Source organism: Balaenoptera musculus, chromosome 8 (genome assembly GCF_009873245.2).
Source record: "Balaenoptera musculus isolate JJ_BM4_2016_0621 chromosome 8, mBalMus1.pri.v3, whole genome shotgun sequence".
Classification (NCBI taxonomy): domain Eukaryota; kingdom Metazoa; phylum Chordata; class Mammalia; order Artiodactyla; family Balaenopteridae; genus Balaenoptera; species Balaenoptera musculus.
In genome coordinates this window covers 96,244,189-96,271,794 of record NC_045792.1, presented here as the reverse complement: position 1 = coordinate 96,271,794, position 27,606 = coordinate 96,244,189, and the positions used below count along the sequence as shown (strand labels likewise).

Sequence of the window (27,606 nt, the reverse complement as noted above, 5' to 3'; positions counted from 1 at the left end):
GGACGAATTTAGAGATGCACGAGGATGGGGAGGGAAGCAGCTGCAGGAAAAACTGAACGGTGTCTCCACTCTCCAACAAGCCGATTTTGAAACACCAAATTAAAAAAAAAAAATTTTTTTTTAAAGAGCCAAACGTGCTTTTCAAACCCTAACCAAAAATAAGGCGCGCGGGTGCGCGCACACAAATACACACACGCACATACACACGCACACACGCGCGCCATGTGGTTAGCACGGCTCGGGCCCCCGAGCTGGACAGCTCTGGCCGCCCCCTCACCTGCTGGACAGTTCTCCCCCGCCCCCGCCCCGGAACCAGGACCGCCCGCCAGCCCCGTAGGAATCTCGCCCTGCAGCTGCGAGCTGCGCCTAGGCTCGCAGCGCGAACCCCCTCGGCGGCCCGGACGCCCCCACCTCTAGCGCCACCCTCTTCCCTACGGACCCCTGCTGTCCCTCTCGAGACCCTACGCCCCCTCACACTCCTTCAGGGCCTCCTTAGAGGCCCCTTCGCCCTAGAGCCCCTGTTTCCTCCCAGAGTCCGTTTCTCCCGGGCAGCCTCGTCCCAAACACCCTTCCGGGGCCCCCAGCGGCCCGGACCCTCCTACCTCCCGAGCCTCGGGGTACCGGCCGGGTTCGGCCAGACGTCCCCCGGCAGTCGAGCGTCAATCGCTCCTCGGCGCGGGCGCCGCTCGGACCGCGCGCCAGTTCCGCGTCTGCACCGTGGGCCGTGTACCACTCCGACTCGGTGAAGGAGGGGGAGGCTGAGGGGCCAGGGGCCGGACCATTCACCCCCGGGGGGACAGGGCTGCACCAAGCCGAGCGCTGCAGGGTGGAGCCGGCCCTCGAGAGAGAGACGGCTACGCACACACCTATGCGTGTGGAAGTGGGAACGCGATGGGGAGCGCTGGGCCAGCCCAGCGCCTCTACGTGACAAGGGGAGGACCCAAAGGAATACTTTTTGTTTGGGTTGCGCAAACGTTTTAATTCGACACGGAAACAGAGCCCATTTCGATGAACTGCGGATGAATCTGGAAGCGACGTCTCAAGATAAGCTGCCCTAGGACTTTCTCACCGTTCCCCTCACCTCATCTCCCTCCCCCGCTCGCGCTTTGGACGTGCCCAGCCGCGTGGGCAGGAAAGCCGGCGACTGCGGCGGTGGAGCCTACCAATTCAGGGGCGGCGGGGGGACTTGAGGCCGGAAGGCGCAGCCGCGGCATCTCCTCCACCCGGTGCGCTCCGAGGCAGGGGGCGTGAGCGGTGCCCCGGTGCGCGCTGGGAGAGGGAGTCCAGCCCTTCCGCGAGGCTAAACCTGGGACACGGCAGCCTCCTCCTGGCCTCTGGGGACTTTTCTCGCTGTCCCACAGGGCCTGCGGGCCAAGAGGAGGGATTGTTGTACCTTCTTAAGTATCAATGGAAAAACCAAGGCATTATACCCGCACGCACGAACACAGGTGCACGACTGAGGCGTTAGTTCCGAAAATCCAACAACCCCTCCCTCACAGAAAGGCAACACGATCCCACCGGGATCATTGAGGGGGGGCAAGGGTGCGTCCCAGCCTCAGCACTTCATTGACCCTTACATCGCACTGGGACTGGTAAAATGAGGTCCCCACTCACTGCCAAGGCTGTCACTTGTGACTTGTCTCCCTCCTCTGAGTCTGGAAACGGACCCGCAAGGACACAAGCTTCTCTCCTCTGTTGTCGGGCCCCCACCCCCATTCCAGAAATTGGTTTCTCTCATTCTGAATTCATTTTGGCCTTCCTGTACAAACAGTGCCAGGCCTATCGGTGAGGCAGCCGGCGGCATTTATGGCCAAGCCGCAGAGTGACAGTGGAGAATTTCTCTTGGGGCCCTGTGGGGAAAACAGGAAGTGGTAGAGGCAGGATGGGCAGGGCCCTGGAGAACCTTGTGCAAAGTGGCCCCCAGGTTCATCCATTGGGCCCGGTTAGTACAGTCTTCACACGGAGCACCGTTTTAGCAGGATCCCTACTACCCAGCAGCCACAAAACTCCCAACCCTTTGACTCTCCTTTAATGCCACTTGAGGATCTCCTTTGCCCAGCCCTCAGGAATGTCTGTCCTTCTCAGTCGGTTCCACCTCTAGGAGGCAGCCACCAGCCTCAGCCATCCAGCTCAGAAAACAGAAGATACAGGGGAAGATCAGTCACTCGTGCACATCCCAGATCTCAGAGAGCAGCGGGGGAAGCTTTTTATCCTGCAGGCGCAGTGCAAACACTTGCTCTGAATGGACGCTGCTCAGTGTCCGGAGGTTCACCAGTTTCATTAGCATCCGTGGGAACATCAGCCGGTCCTGGGAAAGAAGGACAAGTACAGCCTTTGCCTCTCCCCAGGGAAGCGGGGCAAGGGTGGGGGCTTTGTGGGAGAGGTAGAGAATTGTCTGTGCACGATGTAGTCAGGGAGGGATTCTTGAAGGGAAAGCAGATGTGTCAGGGGATGAGCCTGTGGAGAGGAGAAAGAGGGCACAGTGGGGAGACTCACATGGGGGTGGTGGATGGAGACGTAGGCATGCAGGGCCTCCACATATGTGTGTTGCAGCCTCTCTACCTGGAGCTGGTCCTGCACGTTGGGCCGGTCTATAGGTCACCAACAGAGTTGAGTAGCAGGTCTGGCCAGGGTCTTATTTCCATACCCCAAATCACAACCAAAAAATAGGGACATGCCCTACCCAACCTCTCCCATCCCAAAGTAACACAACAAGGGCCTCCACCCCCACGATTCTTGCCCTATGGGGCCTGCAGCCCTCTTTGGTGTGAGTCTCTTGCTCGTTTTCCCTCTTGCCCCTCCTCCACACCTGCAGAGAAGATGCTGATGGCAATGAGCAAGGCAAACTCAGCATCATTTAGTTGCAGCTCATTCATGGCTCTGGAGAACTCAAAGATGGGGTTGATGAACTCCACCTGCAGCCCTGGGGAGGAAGAAGAGAGGCTGGGTCGTGTGGCATGGGCAGCACTGCTCAGCTGAGGACACTACCAGGAACTCAGGAAGAAGTCTCCAGGGCTCTGCTGTATTAACCTTGGGTAAGTTTCTTAACCTCTCTAAGCCTCATCTGTGAGGCGGGAATCATATCTGAACTTATAAAACTGTTGTGATGGTTAAATGATAAAGCATACAGACCACTTTGCACTGCACCCAGCATACAGAACGTGCTGAATTAAATGACAATAATTCTGTTAGAATTCTTCTTAGAATGCTTGAGGGCCCCACATTACTAGAAATAGAAGCAACCCTTATGTTTGTTTATAAAAAGACTGCTTCACTGGCAATTGGCCTTACTTATTTGAATACTAGCAATACATTTCTTGTTTCACATCACAGGGGAAACAAAGCAATGTGGTTGAGGGTGTGGACTCTGGTGTCGGACTCCCTGGGTTTGAGTCCTAGCTCTACCATTTACTAGGCTGTGTGACCCTGAGTAAGTTATTTAAGCTCTCTGGGCCTTGGTTTTCCCATCTCTAGAATGGAGATAATAATAGTACCTACCTCATAATGGGTCCTTAGAATAATGAGTGGCACATATGGTAACTCCATGTAAGTGTTTGTTAAATAAATAATAAGTTTTAAAAATAGAACCAGCCTTCTTACTGAGGAGACCGAAGTTCAACAAACCATGACCTGAAGTGGCGACATCTAAAGAACACTTCTCCCAAACACACTGTCAAAGTCTCCCCACCCCACGCCATCCCCTAGTTTTCTCAGATGTCTTTTAGCAACCATCTGCTAACTTTTCCATTCCAGGCTTCTTGATTAGTCACTTCCTGTGCTTTCACCCCGATGTTTATCAAATGTGTGTTGATCCATTTAATGGACAAGCCCCATTTAGAATGCATTTATTGGTGAGGTGTCCAGCCTTGAATTGTGCTGAACAGCCCCTTTGTACAGAGAGGACGAGCAAGTTCTAGAGTTATGCCCCCTGCGAGGGTCTGCTACTGCTCGCTGAGTGGACGCCCCCAGTGTGATCGGTTCACATCGTTAGTCACCCGCGCGAGCAGCATATGGTAGTGGAGGTAAAGGAGGAGGGAGACCTGCCCAAAGAGCAGCCCTGTCTCTTCTCCCCTCACTGAAAAAGTGAGAAATGAAAGACAAACATGATGACATAAAAACCGCTTATATAAATGAATCTATAAATAGATACAGATTCAGACAGCACAAGTCCGCAAGTGCTGAAGGAACACGCAGACATGAGAACAGGGAAGAGTTCAGAAAGGAGGATGTTATGAAGGAGGAGGCCGTGGTTAAGAAGGAGTGGGGTAGTAACCATCTGGGGAAAAGGTGATTGGGTAGAGAAAGGGGGCAGGGCTGGGCTTTTAAAGCTGGGAAAAGTCATTACATCACTCCTCTTAGGTGCCTATACATTCAGGCAGCACACCGGGCACTACAGAAGGCAAGAGGTGTCAACACAGCCCTGCCATACCCTATAGTGAAGGGAGGCCTACCTAGAAAGCTCACTGGGTGGCCTGTGATGGGACAAGAGCTGGCCTGAGTCACGGGAAACCTCTGTGAGCTCTGCACTGGAAACCAGTCTTCTCCAAACCCGAGAATGGAGTCAGCATGAGCCATATTTTACAGACCCACTCACTCAGGGGTTAAACCACCCAGTCTCTTGCTCAGCCTCAGTCCTGTCCCTCCGAAACACCTTCCACCTTCCATCCTTTCCCGGCCCTGCTCCCACAACACAAACCAGCCATTGAATATGAGGAAACCAAAACTGCTTAGCCTGCAAGCAAATGTCAGATAGAGAACAGCATCGTAAACTAATTCTTGGAGAAAGTACTCCAAGATACTCCAAGATGGGGATAGAAGTGTTCACTCTTATCCTAAAACTGCCTCATCTGGGCACATCTGCCATGTTTTAATGCCAATTCCATGGCTACTCAGAAAGCACAGCTGAAGAGGAGGAAATCAGTCCACATGATCCTTAAAGAGCACATCTGAGAAAGACGTTTCAGTTTTGGCTACTAAAAGGCTTGGTGAGGTTTTCAAGTTTTTTTTCCTAGCTGTAAAGTCTTTTCTTCAAGCAAAATATTACGCAGAAGCACAATATATAATGCAGATTTAAATGAAGCTTCTGGTTTGGCTTAAGTTAGGGTGAAGGACGTTTTTCCTCTAAGGTGACACTTCCATGGAAACCCCCCTCAGGTTCCTGGAGACACAGTTTGAGAACCACTGGCCTAATGCAACAGAGGACAGGAATCTATCTGGGGCAGTTAAGGGAGACCTATCAGCATTCCAACTTTCTGTCTTGGAAAAACAAGTGGATCCTTCCCTTTGTAGCCACTCAAACCCTGGGCCTGCAGCTCTGTAGTCACTATGGGCCCCATGACAAAGTGCATCTGTTCATCCAACCCAGTCCCTTTGTGATCTCAGTTCTCACCTGCTTTGGCAAAGTCATCCCGGTTATAACTGAAATCCTTGAGGAAGGTGATACTCTCACTTCCAGGGTTGTACCTCCGAGATGTCTCCAGAAGCATCACCTGCACACAAATATTGGGCTGGTCTTGGCCCAGGGCACCTTCAAGGGAAGGTCGAGCCCCTCATCCCTACTTCCCAGTGCACGTGGCTTCCCAGCTGGCGGGCTGGGGGCCCCTCCCACAGACATCCCGCTCTGGTCCTCCCTTCGCCCTCGGCCTTGCCAGCCACCTCAATTGCAGAGGTCTTCAGGAGGGCAATCTGGTCCTCCCGGCTGAGCTGCAGGAAGCCCGGCAGCTGTTTGGCAAAATCAACGATCTCCTGCACAGAGACAATGGCCAGCTCCGTGAAGTGGGCAAAGCGTTGCTGACGGGCCTCCCGACTCTGCGGATCTGGTGCCATGGGCCAGGGCTACCCCGAAAGGCAAGGAGGAAAGAAACAAACCACTCTGAGTCAGGCATCAAGAAGCCAGCGGGTGCTCTGGGCACAGCGACCTCTCCCCAGGCCCCTCAGGTACCGTGACTCGAAGCCGGTCCGAGAAGGAACGTCTGTTACACTGCTGCTGGGCAGCCACCAGCTTCTCAATCATGCCCAGCTGCTCCGGGCTGAGCTGCGGCAGGACTTGGGGCGGAGAGGAAGCCCTCGGGGGCACGGATGTGGCCTGAGCCTGTTCCTCCTCTTGCCGCTTCAGTTTCTTCAGACGGATCTGTTCTTCTGACAGAACACCTGAGAACAGAGCCAGATGTGAGGAGGGGAGAAGAGGGGGAGACAGGAAGTGGGGATGGGGCAGAGGCGTAGTTTGAGGCTCCAGAAAAGCAGAGAGTGTTAGGTAAAGACAAGGAAGAGATTTTAATCCACACTTAGGGACCGTGTAGGAAGGCCCATAGGCTCAGCTGCCTTTCTGCCCCCAGACCTTGGCACCCAGACATGCCCTCTTCCCCATCGGCCTAACCACCCACCTCCCCCAGCTCCAGTCCCCAGACACTCACACTCCTCCCGCATGCCGGCCTGGCGGCATTTGCGAAGGCGGCACTCCTGGCACTTGCGACGCATGTAGGTGTCCATGGGGCAGTGGCCCCCACTGTGGCAGACGTAGCGCGCCCCTTTGATGACACTGCGGCGGAAGAATCCCTTGCAGCCCTCGCAGCTCAGCACGTTGTAGTGGAAGCCGGAAGCCTTGTCCCCACACACACTGCACAGCTCATTCCCCAGCATTTTGGGGGCTGGCCCCTTCTTCCGCTTTTGTGGACGAAGCTCTGGGTACAGGAGAGAGCCTTAATGTTCTTCTTCAGGGAAAAGGCTTGGTGCCCAGCTGGCCACTGCCCTGAGCACTCAGTGACCTTCATTTACTTCACTGTACAAAGTCTATCTAGTCTCTCTATTCTAAGAAAGTAGCTCTCGTATGCAAAGTGCTATTATGTCCTAGGTACTGTCTGAGCCCTTTATATGCACTGATCCTTACAACCATAAGAGATAGGTACTCTTGTTATTTCCATTTTACAAATAAGGAAACGGAGGCTCAGAAAGGCCTAAGAAACAAAATTTACACTCAGATCACTTAGGTCTAGTTGACTCCAAAGCCTTTGGACTTAACCATGGTCTTATAAGGTAAAGAGCCCTGAAGTTACCCCTCCCAGATCCAGGGAGCCCTTACCTCCTCCAAATCCAGCAGCTCCTCACCTGTGGACTCTGGAGGGGCCTCCACCCCGGGGAGCAGGGCTGTGGGCTCTGTTGCCTCCAGCCCCACCCTCGAAGTGCCCCCAGCAGATTGGGGTGTGCTAGATTCCTCCCTGAGGATACAGTTGCTGCTTCCCAGAGGCTGGCTGCTTGCATCTTGTGCATCTGGCTCCCACAGCTCCACTGCACAGTCTGAACCCGGAAAGAGAGGCACAAGGGGGTCTCAGGTCCCCAGCATTCTCCTGGGAAAATGCAAACTTATCTTCACCCATAGAGGGCAGTAAAACGTCGGCTCCGGCTTTGGGACCCTGCGATTTGTGTGGGCTCTAGGGCTAATCACTTGTAGTCCCCTGCACCTCAATACCTTAAATAAGGATGTTAACCTTTGTCCCCTTGCGGGGCTGAAGTGCATCCATCTCAGAGATCAGACAGAACTCTTGAAAGCCAAGCTGGATAAGCATTGGACATGCCAAGCCTCCCCAGCAGCAAGCCCGGATCGAGAAGGACAGACGGGTATCTGCAAGGGCCAGGCACCAGAACCAGGGCAGAGACAGTCTGGGCAGAAGGAGGCAAGCAACACCAAGAGCAGCTCTGGACTGCTCTCCAGGGAAGGGCAGAAGATAGGTAGTGAAGGAGGCTGATTCCCGCGGGAGGAGAGGAGCTGGGGCCTGGGCTCAGGGGAGAGGGCTGGAGTGAAGAAGCTTACCAGGAGAAACATCAGGCACAGGGGCCTCCAGCCACAAAGACATCTCTTCCTGGAGCCCTGGACATTACCAAGGGACTGTCCTGCAGGAATGATCCAGGTTACACTCTTCCCAAACTGGGTTCCCTCCCCTCCTGATCCTGCTTTTTATCTGTACTCACTTATCAGCTAACATTTACTTGCCACATATGTGTCAGCCTGTGCTAAGGCTTTCCATGCCTTCCTCACAATATCCCTATGAGGTCAGGGCTATTCTCAAGCCCAATTTACAGATGAGGAAACTGGGGTCAAAGACATTAAGAAAATAGCCTATGGGCACACAGTTAGGCAGTGGTAGAGCCAAGACTCCGACTCTGGTCTCTCTGACATCGAAGTCTGATTGCTTGGCTACCATGCCACCTTTTCTCCCCAGGACCCCCTCCAGGCCATCAGGAAATGTTTGGGCACAACTGCCCCGCTTCTGTCAGAGCCCCTTCCCCCTCACTCTAGCACTGGGGACCGCCAAAGTTGGGCAGAATCAGGACATGTGATCGAGGCTCCCTCCACCCAGTGAAACACACTGCTGGCTAGACAACCTCACTCCTGCCACTTTCCAGGGTCCCAAGACAAAACTCTTGCCTCCAGAAGTCACCCCAATTCACATACAGGACCTCCTGCCCCTCACCCCTTCAGAAGTTATCCTGGGACATAAACAGAATGCTGTCGCTGTCCGAGCTTCCGTCACCATCATCCTCTTCACTTCTCCCCAGAGACCCCTTTCTAAATCCACAGGACACCCCGCCGCCCCCGCCCCCACCCGCGCCCCAGACACACAGGCAGAGCCCCAGGCCAGCGCTGAGGAGCAGACCCACCGAGTGCCAGGCCGCCAGACTCTGGCTGGGGCAGTCTCTGGAGCCCCCTTGCTGGGAGAGGAGGATGGTGCAGTCCCTGGTCCACAGGCCTCAGCGGCCGGGGAGCCGGAGCGGAGCAAGAGAGGGGCAGGGGGCCGGGAGCCGACCGACCGGAGCCCTGGCCTCCTCGCCCCCGCCCACGGGCCGCTTCCCCACCGCGCTGACTCCGCCCCCTGCCGGCCGGCCACCCCCTCGGCCCGGCGCCACCCCCGGCCCCTACCCCCAAGCCCGAAGGCCGCATTTTCCTGCAGCTCTGCCCGGCTCTCCCCTTCCTCTCCTCATCCTGGCGGCTCTGAGCTGCTCTTACAGGCACCTCCCAGGCGCCCCCACCCCACTCCCGGCAGCCTCCAGAGTCGTTTCCTCCCTTCCACAGACACCTCGCGGAGCAAAGGTCCCGGCCCGGCCCGGAATTGCGACACCGAGCCCCAGCTTGCTTTCCCGGCCTCCCTCCTCCTCCTGTACCTCTGGAAAGGGGCCAAGAAGCTCTCCCCACTAGCCCCAGGCCTCAGCCAAGCTGATAGAACTACAGGGGTGGAGACAGGCAGGTGCTGGGCCTTCCAGGGAGTCTCTGAACGTGGGTGCCCTGCGGGGGCCAGAGAAGGAAGGCGGCCGGAGCGGGGGCTGGGGGGGATGGGTGGTGGAAAGAAGTCGCTACAGCAATGGATGGTCTGGGACGGGAGACGGTAGATCTGGGTGCCAGTCCAGGATGGACCTGAGAGGGCATGCAGGTTCCCTCATCTGGGGAAGGGTTCCGTCAGAAGTGAGGGCAGGCTCTGTCCAGCATATACTGAGACTGTAGCCGTGCCTTCTCGCCTGAACATGAGGTCCATCCCTGAAGGTAGACACCTCGTTTTACTGATTTTATCTCCCCTGAAACAGGGCCTGCCATAAAGTAGAAACAGAGTAGGTACTGTGGTTCTGTTTGTTGAATGAATAAGTAAACAAGAAAAATAGTATCATCCTCTTCTATCCTATACTTGTTGGCTCTAGTCAATTTCATCATTGCTTTTTAGTGCTTGGGCTCTGAGCTCGGATTTTGGGTTCAAATCCAGGCCTTGCCTCTGCCTCTTATTTGTTGTGTGATCTTGATTAAGCAAGTTAATGTCTCTGAACCTCTGTTTCTCTATCTTTAAAACAGGTATAATAATAATGGTTTTTGCCACATAAGGTTGTCATGAGAATTGAACAATGTATCAGAGCACACAGTAAGAGTACTAGAAATGGAAGCAGTAATTAAACTCCCAATCCTTTCAGCTATGGGTCTTCCCATCACCTTGGATCTGTATACTGTTAACCTTCCTGTGCTTATTTCCATATACAAACCCCTCACTATCTCTTCTGGTCCTTAGAGCAGCCCCAGGAGGGAGGGAGGGTACAATAACACTGAGCTCATGGGAGAGTCTTTTCCAAGACCACACACAGTCAGTGGCCAAGCTGGGATCAGAATCCAGATGTCCTCACTCAAGTCCCTGTCCTCTTTCTTTCTCCTGTGTCAGAGTCCAGGATACTCATCTTGCTGCCTCTCAGGTCTGCTGGACCAGTGAAGTGAGATGGACGAAGCTGGGGCTGGTGGGCTGCAGTGGGAGAGGCAAGGGGCCCTGGGGATGCTTCAGTCCAGATGTGGGAGGCGAGGAGCTGAGGTTACTGCTGGTTGTTCCCCCCCTGCCCCACTCCCAGTTTCCTGCTCACAGGCTCTTCCTGTTTTGCTGTGAACTCCAGTTCCCATGGGCTCCACATGAAAGCACAGAAGGACAGGGGGCCAGGGCAGGCAGCCAGAGGCACCGAGACAGAGATGAACAGGACACCAGGGAAGAGGAGAAGAGAGGGAGTAGGGAAAGAGTGGACATGGGGTGTGGGGGAACAGGACGGGAGAAGGACAGGGAAAACAGAAATAGAAAGGAGCTTGGTGAAAGATGGGAGGAAGCACAGGGTGGGGCGGGAGGAACAGGCGGGAGGAACAAGCGGAGGTTAGGGAGCAAAACTTGAGAAGACAGCAGGCTGGATGGTGTTGCAAAATCTGTCCATGTATTCATTTTCACATTTCAGAAAAGCCCCTCTGACACCCCCATCTCAAAGTTCTGCCTCCAGCTTTTGCTCTTGTTCCCTCTCATCACAAGGTCATCCCCTCACGAGGCCCCCACCCTGGTCCGGGCATCTCTGAGTCATGAGCACAAGGCTCTCCATTCCTCTTGCTTATGTTCCCTCCCTGATTTTCACAAGGCCCCAGCTGTCCTGGGAAAGTAAAAACCAGGGACCGTAGCCCCTGGGAAACTAGAACTGTCCTGTCTTAGCACCCACATCATCGCTCCAGCTCCCTCCTCCACCTTTCCCCATCCCCAGAAGCTCCAGCACAGAGGCAGAGTCAGCGATGTCACTGAAACACTTGGTTCAAGGAACTTGGGATGGAACATTGGTCTGGGGTCTGATGATCTATATTCTGGGAGTTGGGAGAAGACCCATTCACTCCTGATCCTCAACTCCCTCTCGTGACACCCTAGTCTCCCCACAGGCCAGGACCCAGCACCACACACAAGCCGCATCGGGAGCCCTCTGACCCAGGCTAGAGCCAGTTGCTGAACAAGCAGGTTAGGGCGCCATCTCCCCGACACAAGGGATTCAGCCTCAGCCTAATCTCAAGTAAGGGAGGAGGAAGCATTACTGCCAGAGTTACCCCTTCAGGTTATGGGGGTTCAGGAGCCTCCCCCACATGAAGATGGGAAGGGAGAGCAAAAGGGGTGAAGACCAAAACCTGTTGGTGGTATCTCCACAAAGGTTCTGGAGATGAATGACTGGGACTTCTTCCCCAAACCAGGGCAAGTAGTCAGGTGATCTGCAGTGGGAATCACATGTCTCACTTTGCCAGACAACCCCCCGGCCCCCACTGTGCAGTCCTACCAGCCCAATGGAGGTGTTAGGTGCAAAGCCTCCCAGTCCCACGGGGCCTTTCCTATGTTTTCTTGGCTCCTAGAAGAGGCAACATGCCTGGGAACTCCTTTTAGGGTCTTCCAGGTCACATTTCTGACCCCCAGAACCTCCAGAGGCTTCTCCTTGCAGCAAAGGGAATCTTGAAGCAAAGACAGGAGCATTCACCAGCCCACAGTTATATGCACTACTGGATGGCACTCCCATGAGGCAGGCCACAAGGTGCAGTTTGCAGGGATGGACTGGGGCAACTGCTTCTTGCTGCCTCCATCACCATTCTGGAAGGCTGCACAGTGTGGGGGTCATCTTGCATGCTGCTCAAGTGACTTCTCCCCAGCCTCCCAATCACAGGAGAGAGAAGAACCCAGGAATTCCTGCTTCCCAGGTCTATGAGTTCAGAGATGATATAGACAGCAGAAAGAAGAAAAGTAACATTTATTAGGCCCTACTACATACATTTATCTTTACATGTATTATTTTATTTCTCCTCATATATAATCCTAGAAGAGAATACTAGCAAGGGGTCAAATATCAAATCTGAATACAAGTATAGCTGACTCAAAAGCTCAAACTCAAACAAAAAATGACCACCTCACTCCATTACACAAAACTGCCCTCCCAGATAGGAAATATAGTCCACTCACCTGGATTTAGGTTCGCTTCTGCCAACACAGGGTGCAGCAGTGGTTCCGAAACCTGGCCTTATTTTCAGAGGTTCTGATTTATTTGGTCTGAGGTATGCCCATGTATCCATCTATCTAACTATCCATCTACACATCTATTCTTTTTGCATCTGTAGTTAGGAACCAAGGTGTGGGGACCACAGAATCATCTGGCAGAAAACATGCAGAAGCTGGGGGTCAAGAAACCAGGGCTCAGCTCTTGGCTCTACCATGTACTTGTGGTGTAATCCTTACCCTTCCTGGGTTTATTTCTCACCATAAAAAATGAAATAATATCTTCTCCATCAATCCTTCCTACATCGGATGCTTGCAGGCACAACGAATATAGAAATACTTGAACAAGTGGGAAGAAAAGCAAAAGATGAATTTAAGGGATTTTTGTTCTACTTGCCAAAATTTAATAAGCCCAGGATTTACATTCTGAAATCACAATGGTCTGGCTAGTTTGCAAGGAGAGTAAGGGGCATATTAAAACAAAACACTCAAAAAGTCCCACTAATATGCAGAATTTTGCCAATTAGCCATGTCCCATTCAACCCCACCAATGTGAAAAGGTTTCCTTTGCTAGAAATCTCTTAATTGAAAGTATTTTGGGGCCACTGAATACAGTTAAGCAATGCAGTTTGAGTAGCCTGTGAGAAATAACCCATTTTAAGGGCTACTTGACTGGAAATCAGAAAACTTGAGTTTTAATCCATTCTCCTAAACTCTGTGAACTTGGACAAGTCACTTCCTCTCTCTGGGTTTGTTTTCTTATCTGTGAATTAAGGGGACTAGGTTAGATCAAGGATTCAGAGATGCTGATTTATGAAGCCTATGAATGGTCTTCATGAACCTCCTGGGATTGTATGCAAAATTCCATTTGTGTGTGTCGACATTTTTCTGGAGGAGAGGGGACTAAATTTTCATCTGATTCATAAAGGAGCCTGTAACAAAGAAGAAGTACAATTCTGCAGCCCGTGGAAGGACAACCACATTCATAGAAAGACAGACAAAATGAAAAGGCAGAGGACTTTGTACCAGATGAAGGAACAAGATAAAACCCCAGAAAAACAACTAAATGAAGTGGAGATAGGCAACCTTCCAGAAAAAGAATTCAGAATAATGATAGTGAAGATGATCCAGGACCTCGGAAAAAGAATGGAGGCAAAGATCGAGAAGATGCAAGAAATGTCTAACAAAGACCTAGAAGAATTAAAGAACAAACACCTAGAAGAATTAAAGAACAAACAAACAGAGATGAACAATACAATAACTGAAAGGAAAAATACACTAGAAGGAATCAACAGCAGAATAACTGAGGCAGAGAACAGATAAGTGACCTGGAAGACAGAATGGTGGAATTCACTGCCACGGAACAGAAGAAAAAAGAATGAAAAGAAATAAAGACAGCCTAAGAGACCTCTGGGACAACATTAAATGCAAAAACATTCACAGTATAGGGGTCCCAGAAGGAGACGAGAGAGAGAAAGGACCTGAGAAAATATTTGAAGAGATTATAGTTGAAAACTTCCCTAACATGGGAAAGGAAATAGCCACCCAAGTCCAGGAAGCGCAGAGAGTCCCAGGCAGGATAAACCCAAGGAGAAACATGCTGAGACACACAGTAATCAAATTGACAAAAATTAAAGACAAAGAAAAATTATTAAAAGCAACAAGGGAAAAATGACAAATAACATACAAGGGAACTCCCATAAGGTTAACAGCTGATTTCTCAGCAGAAATTCTACAAGCCAGAAGGCAGTGGCACGAAATATTTAAAGTGGGGCTTCCCTGGTGGCACAGTGGTTGAGAATCTGCCTGCCAATGCAGGGGACACGGGTTCGAGCCCTGGTCTGGGAGGATCCCACATGCCGCGGAGCAACTAAGCCCGTGAGCCACAATTGCTGAGCCTGCGCGTCTGGAGCCTATGCTCTGCAACAAGAGAGGCCGCGACAGTGAGAGGCCCGCGCACCGCGATGAAGAGTGGCCCCCGCTTGCCGCAACTAGAGAAAGCCCTCGCACAGAAACGAAGACCCAACACAGCCATAAATAAATAAATAAAATAAAATATTAAAAAAAAAAAAATTAAAGTGATGAAAGGGAAGAACCTACAACCAAGATTACCCTACCTGGCAAGGATCTCATTCAGATTCAAAGGAGAAATCAAAAGCTTTACAGACAAGCAAAAGCTAAGAGAATTCAGCACCACCAAACCAGCTCTACAACAAATGCTAAAGGAACTTCTCTAACTGGGAAACACAAGAAAAGGATCTACAAAAAGAAACCCAAAACAATTAAGAAAATGGTAATAGGAACATACATATCGATAATTACCTTAAACGTGAATGGATTAAATGCTCCAACCAAAAGACACAGGCGCACTGAATGGATACAAAAACAAGACCCATATATATGCTGCCTACAAGAGACCCACTTCAGACCTAGGGACACATACAGACTGAAAGTGAGAGGATGGAAAAAGATATTCCATGCAAATGGAAATTAAAAGAAAGCTGGAGTAGCAATACTCATATCAGATAAAATAGACTTTAAAATAAAGAATGTTACAAGAGACAAGGAAGGACACTACATAATGATCAAGGGATCAATCCAAGAAGAAGATATAACAATTATAAATATATACACACACAACATAGGAGCACCTCAGTACGTAAGGCAACTGCTAACAGCTATAAAAGAGGAAATCGACAGTAACACATAATAGTGGGGGACTTTAACACCTCACTTACACCAATGGACAGATCTTCCAAGCAGAAAATTAGTAAGGAAACACAAGATTTAACTGACACAACAGACCAGACAGATTTAATTGATATTTATAGGACATTCCATCCAAAACCAGCAGATTACACTTTCTTCTCAAGTGCACCTGGAACATTCTCCAGGATAGATAACATCTTGGGTCACAAATCAAGCCTCAGTAAATTTAAGAAAACTGAAATCATATCAAGCATCTTTTCCAACCACAACGCTATGAGATTAGAAATCAATTACAGGGAAAAAAACCGTAAAAAATACAAACACATGGAGGCTAAACAATACGTTACTAAATAACCAAGAGATCACTGAGGAAATCAAAGAGGAAATCAAAAATTACCTAGAGACAAATTACAACGATCCAAAACCTATGGGATGCAGCAAAAGCAGTTCTAAGAGGGAAGTTTACAGCAATACAAGCTTACCTCAAGAAACAAGAAAAATCTCAAATAAACAATCTAAGCTTACACCTAAAGGAACTAGAGAAAGAAGAATAAACAAAACCCAAAGTTAGTAAAAGGAAAGAAATCATAAAGATAAGAGCAGAAATAAATGAAATAAAACAAAGAAAACAATAGCAAAGATCAATAAAACTAAAAGCTGGTTCTTTGAGGAGATAAACAAAATTGATAAACCTTTAGCCAGACTCATCAAGAAAAAGAGGGAGAGGACTCAAATCAATAAAATTAGAAATGAAAAAGGAGAAGTTACAATGGACACTGCAGAAATACAAAGCATCATAAGAGACTACTACAAGCAACTCTATGCCAATAAAATGGACAACCTGGAAGAAATGGACAAATTCTTACACAGGTATAACCTTCCAAGACTGAACCAGGAAGAAATAGAAAATATGAACAGACCAATCACAAGTAATGAAATTGAAACTGTGATTAAAAATCTTCCAACAAACAAAAGTCCAGGACCAGATGGCTTCACAGGCGAATTCTATCAAACATTTAGAGAAGAGCTAACACTCATCCTTCTCAAACTCTTCCAAAAATTTGCAGAGGAAGGAACACTCCCAAACTCATTCTATGAAGCCACCATCACCCTGCTACCAAAACCGGACAAAGATACTACAAAAAAAGAAAATTACAGACTAGTATCACTGATGAATATAGATGCAACAATCCTCAGCAAAATACTAGCAAGCAGAATCCAACAACACATTAAAAGCATCATACACCATGATCAAGTGGGATTTATCCCAGGGATGCAAGGATTCTTCAATATATGCAAATCATGTGATACACCATATTAACAAATTGAAGAATAAAAACCATATGATCATCTCAGTACATGCAGAAAAAGCTTTTGACAAAATTCAACACCCATTTATGATAAAAACTCTCCGGAAAGTGGGCATAGAGGGAACCTACCTCAACATAATAAAGGCCATATACGACAAACGCACAGCAAACATCATTCTCAATGGTGAAAAACTGAAAGCATTTCCTCTAAGATCAGGAACAAGATAAGGATGTCTACTCTCACCACTATTATTCAACATAGTTTTTGAAGTCCTAGCCACGGCAATCAGAGAAGAAAAAGAAATAAAAGGAATACAAATTGGAAAAGAAGAAGTAAAACTGTCACTGTTTGCAGATGACATGATACTATACATAGAGAATCCTAAAGATGCCACCAGAAAACCACTAGAGCTAATCAATGAATTTGGTAAAGTTGCAGGATACAAAATTAATGCACAGAAATCTCTTGCATTCCTATACACTAACAACAAAAGATCAGAAAGAGAAATTAAGGAAACAATCCCATTCACTGCTGCAACAAAAAGAATAAAATACCTAGCAATAAACCTACCTAAGGAGGTAAAAGACCTGAAAAGGTACAAGACACTGATGAAAGAAATCAAAGTTGACACCAACAGATGGAGAGATATACCATGTCCTTGGATTGGAAAAATCAATATTGTGAAAATGACTATACTACCCAAAGCAATCTACAGATTCAATGCAATCCCTATAAAATTACCAATGGCATTTTTTACAGAACTAGAAAAAAAAAATCTTAAAATTTGTATGGAGACACAAAAGACCCCAAATAGCCAAAGGAGTCTTGAGGGAAAAAAACGGAGCTGGAAGAATCAGGCTCCCTGACTTCAGACTATACTACAAAGCTACAGTAATCAAGACAATATGATACTGGCACAAAAACAGAAATATAGATCAATGGAAAAGGATAGAAAGCCCAGAGATAAACCCATGCACCTATAGTCAACTTATCTATGACAAAGGAGGCAAGGATATACAATGGAGAAAAGACAGTCTCTTCAATAGGTGGTGCTGGGAAAGTGGACAGCTACATGTAAAAGAATGAAATTAGAACATTCCCTAACACCATACACACAAAAAAACTCAAAATGGATTAGAGACCTAAATGTAAGACCAGACACTATAAAACTCTTAGAGGAAAACACAGGAAGAACACTCTTTGACATAAATCACAGCAAGATCTTTTTTGATCCACCTCCTAGAGAAATGGAAATAAAAACAAAAATAAAGAAATGGGACCCAATGAAACTTAAAAGCTTTTGCAAAGCAAAGGAAACTACAATCAAAACAAAAAGACAGGAGGGCTTCCCCGGTGGCGCAGTGGTTGGAAGTCTGCCTGCTGGTGCAGGGGACACAGGTTCGAGCCCTGGTCTGGGAGGATCCCACATGCCGTGGAGCGGCTGGGCCCGTGAGCCACAGTTACTGAGCCTGCGAGTCTGGAGCCTGTGCTCTGCAACAAGAGAGGCCGCGATGGTGGGAGGCCCGCACACCGCGATGAAGAGTGGTCCCCGCTTGCCGCAACTAGAGAAAGCCCTCGCACAGAAACGAAGACCCAACACAGCCATAAATGAATGAATAAAAAAAAAAAAAAAAAAAAAAAAGACAAAAAGACAACCCTCAGAATGGGAAATATTTGCAAACGAATCAACAGACAAAGGATTAATCTCCAAAATATAAACAGCTTACGCAGCTCAATATTAAAAAAACAAACAACCCAATCAAAAAATGGGCAGAAGACCTAAGTAGACATTTCTCCAAAGAAGACATACAGATGGCCAAGAAGCACATGAAAAGCTGCTCAACATCACTAATTATTAGAGAAATGCAAATCAAAACTACAATGAGGTATCACCGCATACCAGTTAGAATGGGCATCATCAGAAAATCTACAAACAACAAATGCTGGAGAGGGAGTGGAGAAAAGGGAACCCTCCTGCACTGTTGGTGGGAATGTAAATTGATACAGCCACTATGGAGAACAGTACAGAGGTTCCTTAAAAAACTAAAACTAGAATTACCATATGACCCAGCAATCCCACTACTGGGAATATACCCAGAGAAAACCATAATTCAAAAAGACACATGCACCCCAATGTTCATTGCAGCACTATATTTACAATAGCCAGGTCACGGAAGCAACCTAAATGCCCATCAACAGATCAATGGATAAAGATGTGGTACATATATACAATGGAATATTACTCAGCCATAAAAAGGAACGAAATTGGGTCATTTGTTGAGATGTGGATGGATCTAGAGACTGTCATACAGAGTGAAGTAAGCCAGAAAGAGAAAAACAAATATCGTATATTAACGCATATACGTGGAACCTAGAAAAATGGTACAGATGAACCGGTTTGCAGGGTAGAAATAGAGACACAGATGTAGAGAACAAACGTATGGACACCAAGGGGGGAAAGTGGCGCGGATGGTGGTGGTGATGGTGTGATGAATTGCGAGACTGGGATTGACATACACACTAATATGTATAAAATAACTAATAAGAACCTGCTGTATAAAAAGTAAATAAAATTCAAAAAAAAAAGGGGGGGGGGCTTGTGACTAAATAAGCCTAACTTTTTGACTACCTAGTCTTCAGCTCTCAATTTCTATTCACTTCTCCATAACAATTCTGGAAGTAATGTTTAGATATATATAAATAATTCAATCTGGAGTCCTGGGGCAAGATACTGACCCTGCTTTCTTCCATATGTTCTGATCACGTTTTATTTCTCCAGTGATCTGAGGTGATTTGCTACTAGGGGGCAGATCTGAATCAAAGCATCCCAAGGGCCTATGATCTGACCTCCTGGAGCTGTGAGTCCCTCCAAGCTGAGTCACAAAGACCTGAAGCCAACTGGTTCCACCTGTATCCTAATGGTCACTGCCAAGAGGGCCTCTCTCTGATTCTGTGGAAACCCCACCTACTCCCACCGTACATGCTCCTTCCCTTTACCCCTATATATCTCCCCACTGGTCTGAAATTTCTCCCCTACGGATTCACTGCTTTGGTTTTGCAAAGTCTGAACATCCTGTGCAACCCAACTCCTTTGAGAAGAGGCATGACATCTTGATTCTAATTAACTAAAACTTGTAAGTGGACGGGTGGGGGGACAGGGAAAGGATTGGAAGGGGGAGTGAGAGGAGCCCTGAAGCTTTGCTCAGGAAATGAGCATTGGCTACACTGGGACCAACCTCAGGGACACAGGGAGTCCAAAGGGCTGTTAACACGCTGTGCCCTACACCCAAAACAAGACTTCTTCCGGGGAAGAGAGCCAGGGCCAAGGCTCAAATTCCACCCGAAGGAAGGGGTGTAGAGAAAGGCGCCCTAAACCACCCCTCGCCCCAATTCTGCACCCGCTCTCGCTCTACGTCAGGCCCGGCAGCATCCCGGCCCGAGGGGGTCGCTTGCTGTGCCGGCCACGGTCCGGCCCAATACAAGAGCCACCTTGGTATTTAGTCTCCGCGGGCAGAGGCAAAACCCACGCTCAGTGTTCTCTTTACCAAGACGAGGTCTCCAAGCCCTTTCTGCAGGGCGAGGTCGCGCTACATTCCCACGCTTCTCCGCCACCGCGGGATCGCGAACCTCCTACAGAAATTCCCTACCGGATTCCTCCTCCCACCATCCCTACTCCCCCTTTAACAAGATGGCGGCGAGAGCACTTCCGGCGTGTGTCCTTAAGGGTGCGTCCGGGCGGCTGCTGCAAGTGCCACTCAGCGGGTTCCAGCCTCTTTGCTGCACAGACTACAGCGGTGATGGCGGGCAGGCAGTTTGGCTGGAGCCGGGTGGCTCTTCTCCAGCTCTTTCTTGGTGTGAACCTGATGGTGATGCCACCTACCCAGGCCCGGCGTCTGCGTTTCGTTACCTTGGTAATGAGAGATGGGGTCGCCAAGGGCTCGCCAGTGCTAGGAGGGCACCGGCCTGCGGGTGGAGGGATGGGCGGGGCTTTGCTGGGGTCTGGGGTCTGGAGGAGGAGGAGGAGCTGGTTTAAGAGGAGACGACTGGTCTGCGGGGTTGGAGGCCAGGGTTCGCAGTTTTTGTGAAGCTCTGGGGTATTTGGGGGGGCAGGGTGTACAGAGTTCAGTATTAGAGGATAGGTCGGGTGAGTCTGCCTTGGGACGGGGATGTAGCTGAATGGTAAGAGGCTCGCGAAGAAAACCTTTGGTGATTTTTTTTTCCAGTTTCCCTCACCATCTGCATTGCTTTTATTTCTTTTCCTTTCCCACCTGTACTTTTGATTTTCCCAAGGTCTCCAGTGGCATTGCTTAGCCAAGTTAGAACCTCTGGAACCTGGAGGAAGTTACTGACTTCTGAGTTGGGGTCTTTTGCAGTTGGTAGAGTTAAGGCTTCCCAGAGGGAGTGACGGCTCCTTCTCAACATGGGGCAGAGTTTGGCTCTGTGTCCACATCGAGGGGACCCTTCTGACCTGTAGGCTAACCTTTTCTTTCCTCAGCTGTACCGACATGGAGACCGTTCGCCAGTGAAGACATACCCCAAGGACCCCTATCAGGAAGACGAATGGCCCCAGGGATTTGGTCAGCTAACCAAGGTGGGTCAGAAGCCAGCTCTCTCTCAGGATGAGCTGTAGAATGAGTGACCTCTAGAGCAGGCTGCAGAACTTGGGGCCTCACCAAACTGCTTTTTCCCATGTGGGTGCTGATTTTGACCACATTTCTTGATCTTACTTTCATCTGTGCCCAGATTAAAATGGGCATACATAATGCCATGCACAGTCGGCCACTTAATAAATGACTCCTGGGATCAGATTAACCCACTCCTACTTTCAGCCAGGAACTTGGAAAGCAACAGTAGCTAAGCCCTGTGGTAATCGTGAGCCATCCCTTCCCTCTGGGCCTCTTAACCCTTGGGTTTGCCCACAGGAGGGGATGCTACAGCACTGGGAGCTGGGCCAGGCTCTGCGACAGCGCTACCATGACTTCCTCAACACCTCTTACCACCGGCAAGAGGTAAGGCTGGGAGCTCTAGAGGCAAGGGAAATGGGAAGTGCTGTTCTCACCCTCTGCCCTCAGGGAGACTACGGGTGAGGCTGGGCACTCTGGCCTCCCTCCATGCATTTTTAGTTACAGCACAGCTACAGGACAAGACATCCAAGGGCTGTCTAGAGCAAAACCCTAGAGGCTGAGTTGCCCCTGCTTGGCTTGAAAATAGGCAAAAGTGATCAAGCATCCAAGCTGACTTATGGATCTGGCAAAGTAGTTTCTGACTCTGTGAAGTAACTCAGGCTTTCCATCCAAGACACTGAGTACCTATTATGGGGCAGGCACTATGCTAGCACTGCACATAATGGTGCACCATACAGATATGATCTTTGTCCCTAGATGTTGTTACTGTTTCCTTGAGGGCCAGCCCTATCCTGATCTTGCCCTTTCTCACAGCTTATTCCTCCCTTTTCACAAGCAAATATCTCTGTTCCTTATTTTATTTCCTCTCCTGGCCTCTAAGACAGTTATAAAGGGGGGTGTGATTGAAGACAGTTTCTGCCCTCAAGGACCCAGGCCTAGATAGGGAGATAGGTGTTGTAATAAACCAGGCAAGCAGACAGACCTGAGAGCCTTGTTGACTAAGCACTTTGGACTGGGAGGGGCATTTGAACTAGAGCCATTCCCACAGGAGTTCTTCACAGATGGGGGACAGCTACGCCCCCAGCTGAGTGGCCCTTGGCTGGGAAGAGGGATGGGGAAGGCCAGAGAGGGGGAGAGGGCCAGATGCATGGTGGATTTATAATTTGCTAGGTGACCATCAAGAACATGTCCTCCCCTGGAGCCCCAGTGAGGGGCCAGAGCTCCCCCACCCGGCTCCCACAGGTGAGACTTGTGTTGTCATCTCTGCAGGTTTATGTGCGAAGCACAGACTTTGACCGGACTCTCATGAGTGCTGAGGCCAACCTGGCTGGACTCTTCCCTCCTGATGGGATGCAGCGCTTTAACCCAAACATCTCTTGGCAGCCTATCCCCGTCCACACTGTGCCCATTGCCGAGGACAGGGTAAGACCAGCCAGCTCTTCCCTAGAGGTGGTGACAGGGACAATTCTGGCTGTTGGCCTGCTGATCCCCGACTCCTTCTCTGCCTCTGCTTCCCCACTTTGGTCTGCAGCTGCTCAAGTTCCCATTGGGCCCGTGTCCCCGTTTTGAACAGCTGCAGAACGAGACCCGACGGACACCGGAGTATCAGAATGAGAGTATTCAGAATGCAGTGAGTGGGGCTGAGGTGGAGGTCACCACACTGTCCTTTCCCCCAGGGCAGGACTGATCCCCTGATCCATTTTTCATAGCAATTTCTGGATATGGTGGCCAACGAGACAGGGCTTACGGACCTGACACTGGAGACCGTCTGGAATGTCTACGACACACTCTTCTGTGAGGTGAGCCGGCTCAGGGTCCCCGGTGTGACCGCTCTTCTCTCATACCTCGACAGGCCTAGGTGACCAGGCCAAGTAGAACACCGTGCCTGGACACCATGCTCACTGGGGAGGTCCAAGCAAGCCACCTCTTGTGAAACAAGGGAACTTCCCTCACGGGTGAAAAAGAACCTCAGAGTGGGAAATAGTTTATCAGTCGTCAGCAGTTCCTGCTTCTCTCCACCCAGAGCTCTCGTGGTATCTGACTCCATTCTGCTGAGTCACACTTCTCACTCCCAAGCCTCCTTTCCTGTTCCCTGCAGCCTCAACACCATCCACCGTGTCTCCTGGTTCCAGTCCCTCTGCCTCTCCTCTCCCTCCCCACACACACACACACACACACACACACACACACACACAGGTACTGTCCCGCGTGGGAAGACAGCTGCTCCTGGGAGAGGCTCTGGCCTAGGCTGGGGAGCTAACCTGCCTGCTGCCGTACACAGCAGACACACGGGCTGGTCCTGCCGCCCTGGGCCTCGCCCCAAACCATGCAGCGTCTGAGCCGGCTAAAGGACTTCAGCTTCCGCTTCCTCTTCGGGATCTACGAGCAGGCAGAGAAGGCCCGGCTGCAGGGGGGTGAGTGACAAAAGCAGCATGTCACTCCCCTGTCAGAACCCTACAGCATTAGACATCTGCTACTGGGGGCTTCTTACATGCTTACTTCTGTACCTGAAGTGTTCTCTGCTCTTTCAGAACCAGATCACCCTAGGTATCCCGTCAATCATCCAGTCTCCCCAGTTCTCCAGATACTTAGCACGTTTGTCACTGTGTGAGTGACCACAGTTAGGTTTTTGTGCTTTTCTGCCATTCATATCCTTAAGTTTCACCCATGTCAGAAGACCCTCCCTTCCCTCAAATGACTTCCTACCTCCAGAGGACCACCGAGGGCCACTCCGAAAGGACGCTGAGAGTAACACACACGCTGAGCACCCAAGGGAGTGCCAGCTGCCAGACCTTTCCAACATCTTGAAAGTTTTCAGAGCCTGCACATGACAGAGTTCCCCTGGCCTGGAGCCCCCATCCTGTGTGCTCTGAAGCCATCTTAAGTTTATATTTATTCCCAACTGGAGTAATTCTTCAAACATGGGCAGGGCCTCGTAGCTCCTTTATAAATAAATGGGCAGGTTTCTGCATCTGTGGGAAATATAGATATCTTGTTTTATTTTGCTCCCTTCTGTAAATTTGGAAGTTCTTAGAGAGCAGGGGGTGCTGTAGAGTTTGCGTGGTTCCCCTGAATCTAAAGCGTTCTCTGTGCTGGTGATCAGACCCAGGACTGGCAGAGGGTGAGAGGACCTCAGATAGGTCTAGTCAGAAGACGGTGATGGCTGTAGCCACTGACACTGGGGACTGTCTCCTTCAGGAGTCCTGCTGGCTCAGATACGGAAGAACCTGACCCTGATGGCAACCACCTCCCAGCTCCCTAAGCTGCTGGTCTACTCTGCGGTAAGCTCCCACGGTCCCCAGTGTGCTGACGTCACGTAGGAGCTGGGTCTCTCCTCTCTTCAGCGCCTGGGGGTGTGGGGGGCAGTGCTGATGGGGAGCTCTTCTCTCTTACAGCACGACACCACCCTGGTTGCTCTGCAAATGGCGTTGGATGTCTACAATGGTGAACAAGCCCCCTACGCGTCCTGCCACATATTTGAACTGTACCAGGAAGATACCGGGTGAGTGGAGCTACGGGTCTGCCCTGAGGAGGGGCGCTCACGTGGGGACTGTGGGCAGCTCCCATCTTGTCTCCTATCAACCCTCAGGAATCTCTCCGTGGAAATGTACTTTCGGAATGAGAGTAACAAGGCCCCCTGGCCACTGACCCTGCCTGGCTGCCCTCACCGCTGCCCGCTACAGGACTTCCTTCGCCTCACGGAGCCTGTTGTGCCCAAGGACTGGCAGCAGGAGTGCCGGCTGGCGAGCAGTCCTGCAGACACAGGTGAGCTGCTGCCTGCCTCCATGCTGGCCGTGTCCCAGAACAGCTTACAGTTCATATCCACAGGTCTCGAGAGAGCTGATGCACTTCCAGCCATCCTGTTGCAGGGATGGCAGTCCTTTAGCTGGCTCAGACACTGCATGGTTTGGGGCGAGGCCCATCCTATCCCTAGACAGTTAACTTCCCACCCTGAGAGGTACTCCTCGCCCTCAGGCGATGCCCCTCTTCTTATACTAAGAGAAAATAAAAGCAACTGGGGGAGAACTGTCTTGTCCTCCCACCACCAGGTGTTCCGGCTTACTCGCTGGTACAAGCCACCACTTGGAGCCAGCCTTTCCACTTACACTCTGGGTCCATCTCTTCTCACCTCCACACGGACCCCGCTGCTCAGTGTTACCGCTCTACTGGATCAGTGTCATCTCAAAGCCTAACAAAAACCTCTTTGGCCCACGTCCTTCTCCAGCTGCCACTCCCTCTCTCCCCTTTTCGGGTGTAATCCTTCAAAGGGTTGCCTAGACTCTGGTGTCACTGCCTCACTGCCCATTCTCTCAGACTCACACTGGACAGTCTTATGTCACCTGCCACTCCATGGAAGCCACTCTTGTCAAGGACCAATGACCTCCTCTTACCAAAGCTAGTGACCAATTCTTAGTCAGCTTCTCTCACCTCTCAGCAGCATTACCGAATCGATCACTCCTTCCTTAAACACTTTCTTGGCTTCTCTGGTTTTTCTCCTAACTCATAGGCAGCTTCCTTTACTAGCTCCTCCTCCCCACTAACCAGTGGATGGCCCGGGGCTCAGCCTCGCTCTTTCCCCATCCATGCCTGCTCCCAAGGTGAGCTTACCCAGCCTTATAGCCTTATATACCATCTCCATGCCAAGTTCTGTCTTTTTATGACTCACAGATTCATGACCTCTTCTCTGAGCTGCAGGTTCACATATCCAGCTGCTGACTTGAGGTCTCTACATGGATGTCAACTAAAGCATGTCACAGTTGAAGTCTAAATCCAAATGTTCAAAAATCAATCAATCAATCAATCCAAATGCTCTTCCCCCAAATCTGCTCTTCCTCCAGGCTTCCCCACCTTAGTAAATGCCGCATTAGCCACCTAGGTGCATAGCAGAACCCAAAGCGCTATCCTGAATACCCTCTTTCTCAGACCCCACCTCCAAACCACTAGCAGATCCTACCAGCCCAATCTTTAAAGTACACACTCTTGCTCCCTAGCCCAGTCTACCGTCATCTCTTGCCTGAAGTACTGAAAAACTTCCTAACGTTCTTTCTGATTCTGTTCTTGGCCCTACCACTGTTTCAGCGCAACAGAGTTAATTTTTTTAAAACATAAAACAGTTCACATCACTACCCTTCTCAGAATCTTCCAGTGGCTTCCCATTATATTTGGAATAAAACCCAAGTTCTTTACCATGGTCTCCAGGCCCTACTTGGTCTGGTCCTCCGCCCTCATCTCCGGTGCTCACATATTCTGCTCCAGCGATACTGACTTTCTTGCTGGCCCTAGAACATGCCGAGCTAATTCCCTTTTGCATTTGCTTCCCGTCCACCCACCTCCCTGCCTCCCCACCCCCCCCATCCCCCCATCCCCGGCCTCAGGACACTCTTCTCTCAGATCTTTGGTCTCAGTGACTCCAGGTCTCTGTTCAAATGGTCACTTTCTCAGTGACACCTTCCCTGACTGACCTACCTCTCCATCATTTCCCCCTTACCTTGCTTTGTTTCCCTTTATGGTATCTGCCACTAATCCATCATGTCTGTCATTTGCCTGTCATGGCATCTCCTCTCCTGGAATGTAAAATCTACAAGGGAGACTTTGTCTTGGCCACCTGTGACATCCCCATTGTGAGAAGAGCACCTGGCGTGCGTGTGGAATAAACACTGACGTGACCTTTCTCTCCCCGTCCCCGCCCCGTGCTCAGAGGTGACCGTGGCCTTGGCTGTATGTGGCTCCATCCTCTTCCTCCTCGTAGTGCTGCTCCTCACCGTCCTCTTCCGGACGCAGGCCCAGCCTCCTGGCTACCGCCACGTTCCAGACGGGGAGGATCACGCCTGACAACCACTCAGCCCCCTTCCCTCTGCCTCCTAGGGGAGGTGGGCTGGGCCTTGCTCCTGACTGTTGCTGCTCCCCAGCCCATGGACAGGAGACCCTGGGTTGGGCCTCCCTCTGATCACCCCAACCTAGATGAACAAGTGGGGCTCAGCTTGGCCCGTGGCACCTGTCACTCAGCATTCACGTGCCTGATGTTAACCAAGTACTGTGTTGGATGCTGGCTTTCTCCAAACAGGATTTGCCTCCTCCGTGCTCCCTTCTAAGGACCTGAAATGTAGATGAGTATTCAAGTTTCACTCAGGACCTAGGATAAAAAGACTGAAGGAGTTGCTGCTTGATCTGCTTTGCCTCTCCATCGAGCCCTGCTCACTCTCTCTTCCAACCCAGAGTCTTTGGCAAATGGCCCAGAGGACACAGTCCTGCCTCTCAGTGCTTATTTTAGTGGGAAAAACTGCACAACACTGGGGGTACAAACACTGGCCACCAAGGAACCAGATCACCCGAGAGCCAGCCAGCAAAGTTTTCCTTTGTCCAGCTGAAGCCACCATTAACTGGAGTCGGACACAGTGCTTCCAGCATCTTTGTCACCCCTGCACCTTGAGCAGGTCGGAAGGATGTGTGTACTTGGGAGGGAGTCGGGGGAGGTGGGGGGGGGTGAGCTGTGGTACAGAATCGTGAAACTACTATCCCTCTCATCTAGGCTGGGATCTCCTGGGATCTGCCAGGGATCTCCAGCTGGCAGGCTGTGAGCTGAACAGCTCCTGACTGTGGCCCAGAATGGGGCTGAGACAGCTTCCAGAGAATGAAGGTTTTGGACTCTCAGTGCTGTTCTCTGTGCC

The 27,606-nt window shown here is 50.3% G+C and overlaps 3 protein-coding genes across 28 annotated transcripts in view; 1 reads left to right on the top strand and 2 right to left on the bottom strand.

Annotated features, from left to right (window-relative positions):
* Positions 1-864, bottom strand: part of MADD (MAP kinase activating death domain) — a 39,479-nt gene extending 38,615 nt beyond the window's left edge. For all 13 annotated transcript variants that reach the window (XM_036860263.1, XM_036860255.1, XM_036860260.1 and 10 more), the window contains exon 1: positions 603-864. The gene's annotated coding sequence lies outside the window, so the exon portion shown is untranslated. The remainder of the gene's footprint in view (positions 1-602) is intronic.
* A 1,121-nt stretch (positions 865-1,985) lies between these two features.
* On the bottom strand, positions 1,986-19,963 carry NR1H3 (nuclear receptor subfamily 1 group H member 3). 10 transcript variants are annotated; one of them, XM_036860311.1, is made up of 10 exons: positions 19,859-19,962; positions 7,808-7,887; positions 7,105-7,293; positions 6,414-6,680; positions 5,942-6,150; positions 5,656-5,835; positions 5,390-5,489; positions 2,810-2,923; positions 2,497-2,591; positions 1,986-2,308 (listed from the first exon to the last, which is right to left on the bottom strand). In XM_036860311.1, exons 2-10 carry the CDS (start codon positions 7,848-7,850, stop codon positions 2,162-2,164), a joined length of 1,344 nt encoding a protein of 447 aa, XP_036716206.1. In that variant the 5' UTR covers positions 7,851-7,887; positions 19,859-19,962; the 3' UTR covers positions 1,986-2,161. The 10 variants fall into 10 exon arrangements, with proteins under 10 accessions (XP_036716206.1, XP_036716205.1, XP_036716208.1 ...); XM_036860310.1 differs by lacking the exon at positions 19,859-19,962 and adding an exon at positions 12,261-13,124; XM_036860313.1 differs by lacking the exon at positions 19,859-19,962 and adding an exon at positions 8,915-9,235.
* Positions 19,964-20,069: 106 nt separating this feature from the next.
* Positions 20,070-27,592, top strand: ACP2 (acid phosphatase 2, lysosomal). 5 transcript variants are annotated; one of them, XR_005020891.1, is made up of 12 exons: positions 20,076-20,224; positions 20,809-20,904; positions 21,236-21,322; positions 22,208-22,360; positions 22,470-22,568; positions 22,648-22,737; positions 23,220-23,352; positions 24,137-24,219; positions 24,334-24,440; positions 24,528-24,703; positions 26,637-27,372; positions 27,468-27,589. XR_005020891.1 is itself a non-coding variant. In XM_036860249.1 (11 exons), the coding sequence occupies exons 1-11, from the start codon at positions 20,111-20,113 to the stop codon at positions 26,768-26,770; spliced, it is 1,272 nt and encodes a 423-aa protein (XP_036716144.1). In that variant the 5' UTR covers positions 20,070-20,110; the 3' UTR covers positions 26,771-27,592. The 5 variants fall into 5 exon arrangements, 4 of the variants coding, with proteins under 4 accessions (XP_036716144.1, XP_036716145.1, XP_036716146.1 ...); XM_036860249.1 differs by having other exon boundaries at positions 20,070-20,224; positions 26,637-27,592; XM_036860250.1 differs by having other exon boundaries at positions 23,223-23,352; positions 26,637-27,589.
* Positions 27,593-27,606: the final 14 nt, after the last annotated feature.

Bases quoted from the DNA above. Each gene is read 5' to 3' on its own strand.
- NR1H3 (XM_036860311.1), bottom strand. From the start codon at position 7,850: ATGTCTTTGTGGCTGGAGGCCCCTGTGCCTGATGTTTCTCCTG. The intron at 7,294-7,807 runs GTAAGCTTCTTC...TTCCGGGTTCAG, and splicing joins TGTGCCTGATGTTTCTCCTG to ACTGTGCAGTGGAGCTGTGG. The intron at 2,924-5,389 runs GTGAGAACTGAG...CTTCCTCCCCAG, and splicing joins GGATGACTTTGCCAAAGCAG to GGCTGCAGGTGGAGTTCATC.
- ACP2 (XM_036860249.1), top strand. From the start codon at position 20,111: ATGGCGGGCAGGCAGTTTGGCTGGAGCCGGGTGGCTCTTCTCCAGCTC. The intron at 20,905-21,235 runs GTGGGTCAGAAG...GTTTGCCCACAG, and splicing joins GATTTGGTCAGCTAACCAAG to GAGGGGATGCTACAGCACTG. The intron at 21,323-22,207 runs GTAAGGCTGGGA...TCATCTCTGCAG, and splicing joins CCTCTTACCACCGGCAAGAG to GTTTATGTGCGAAGCACAGA.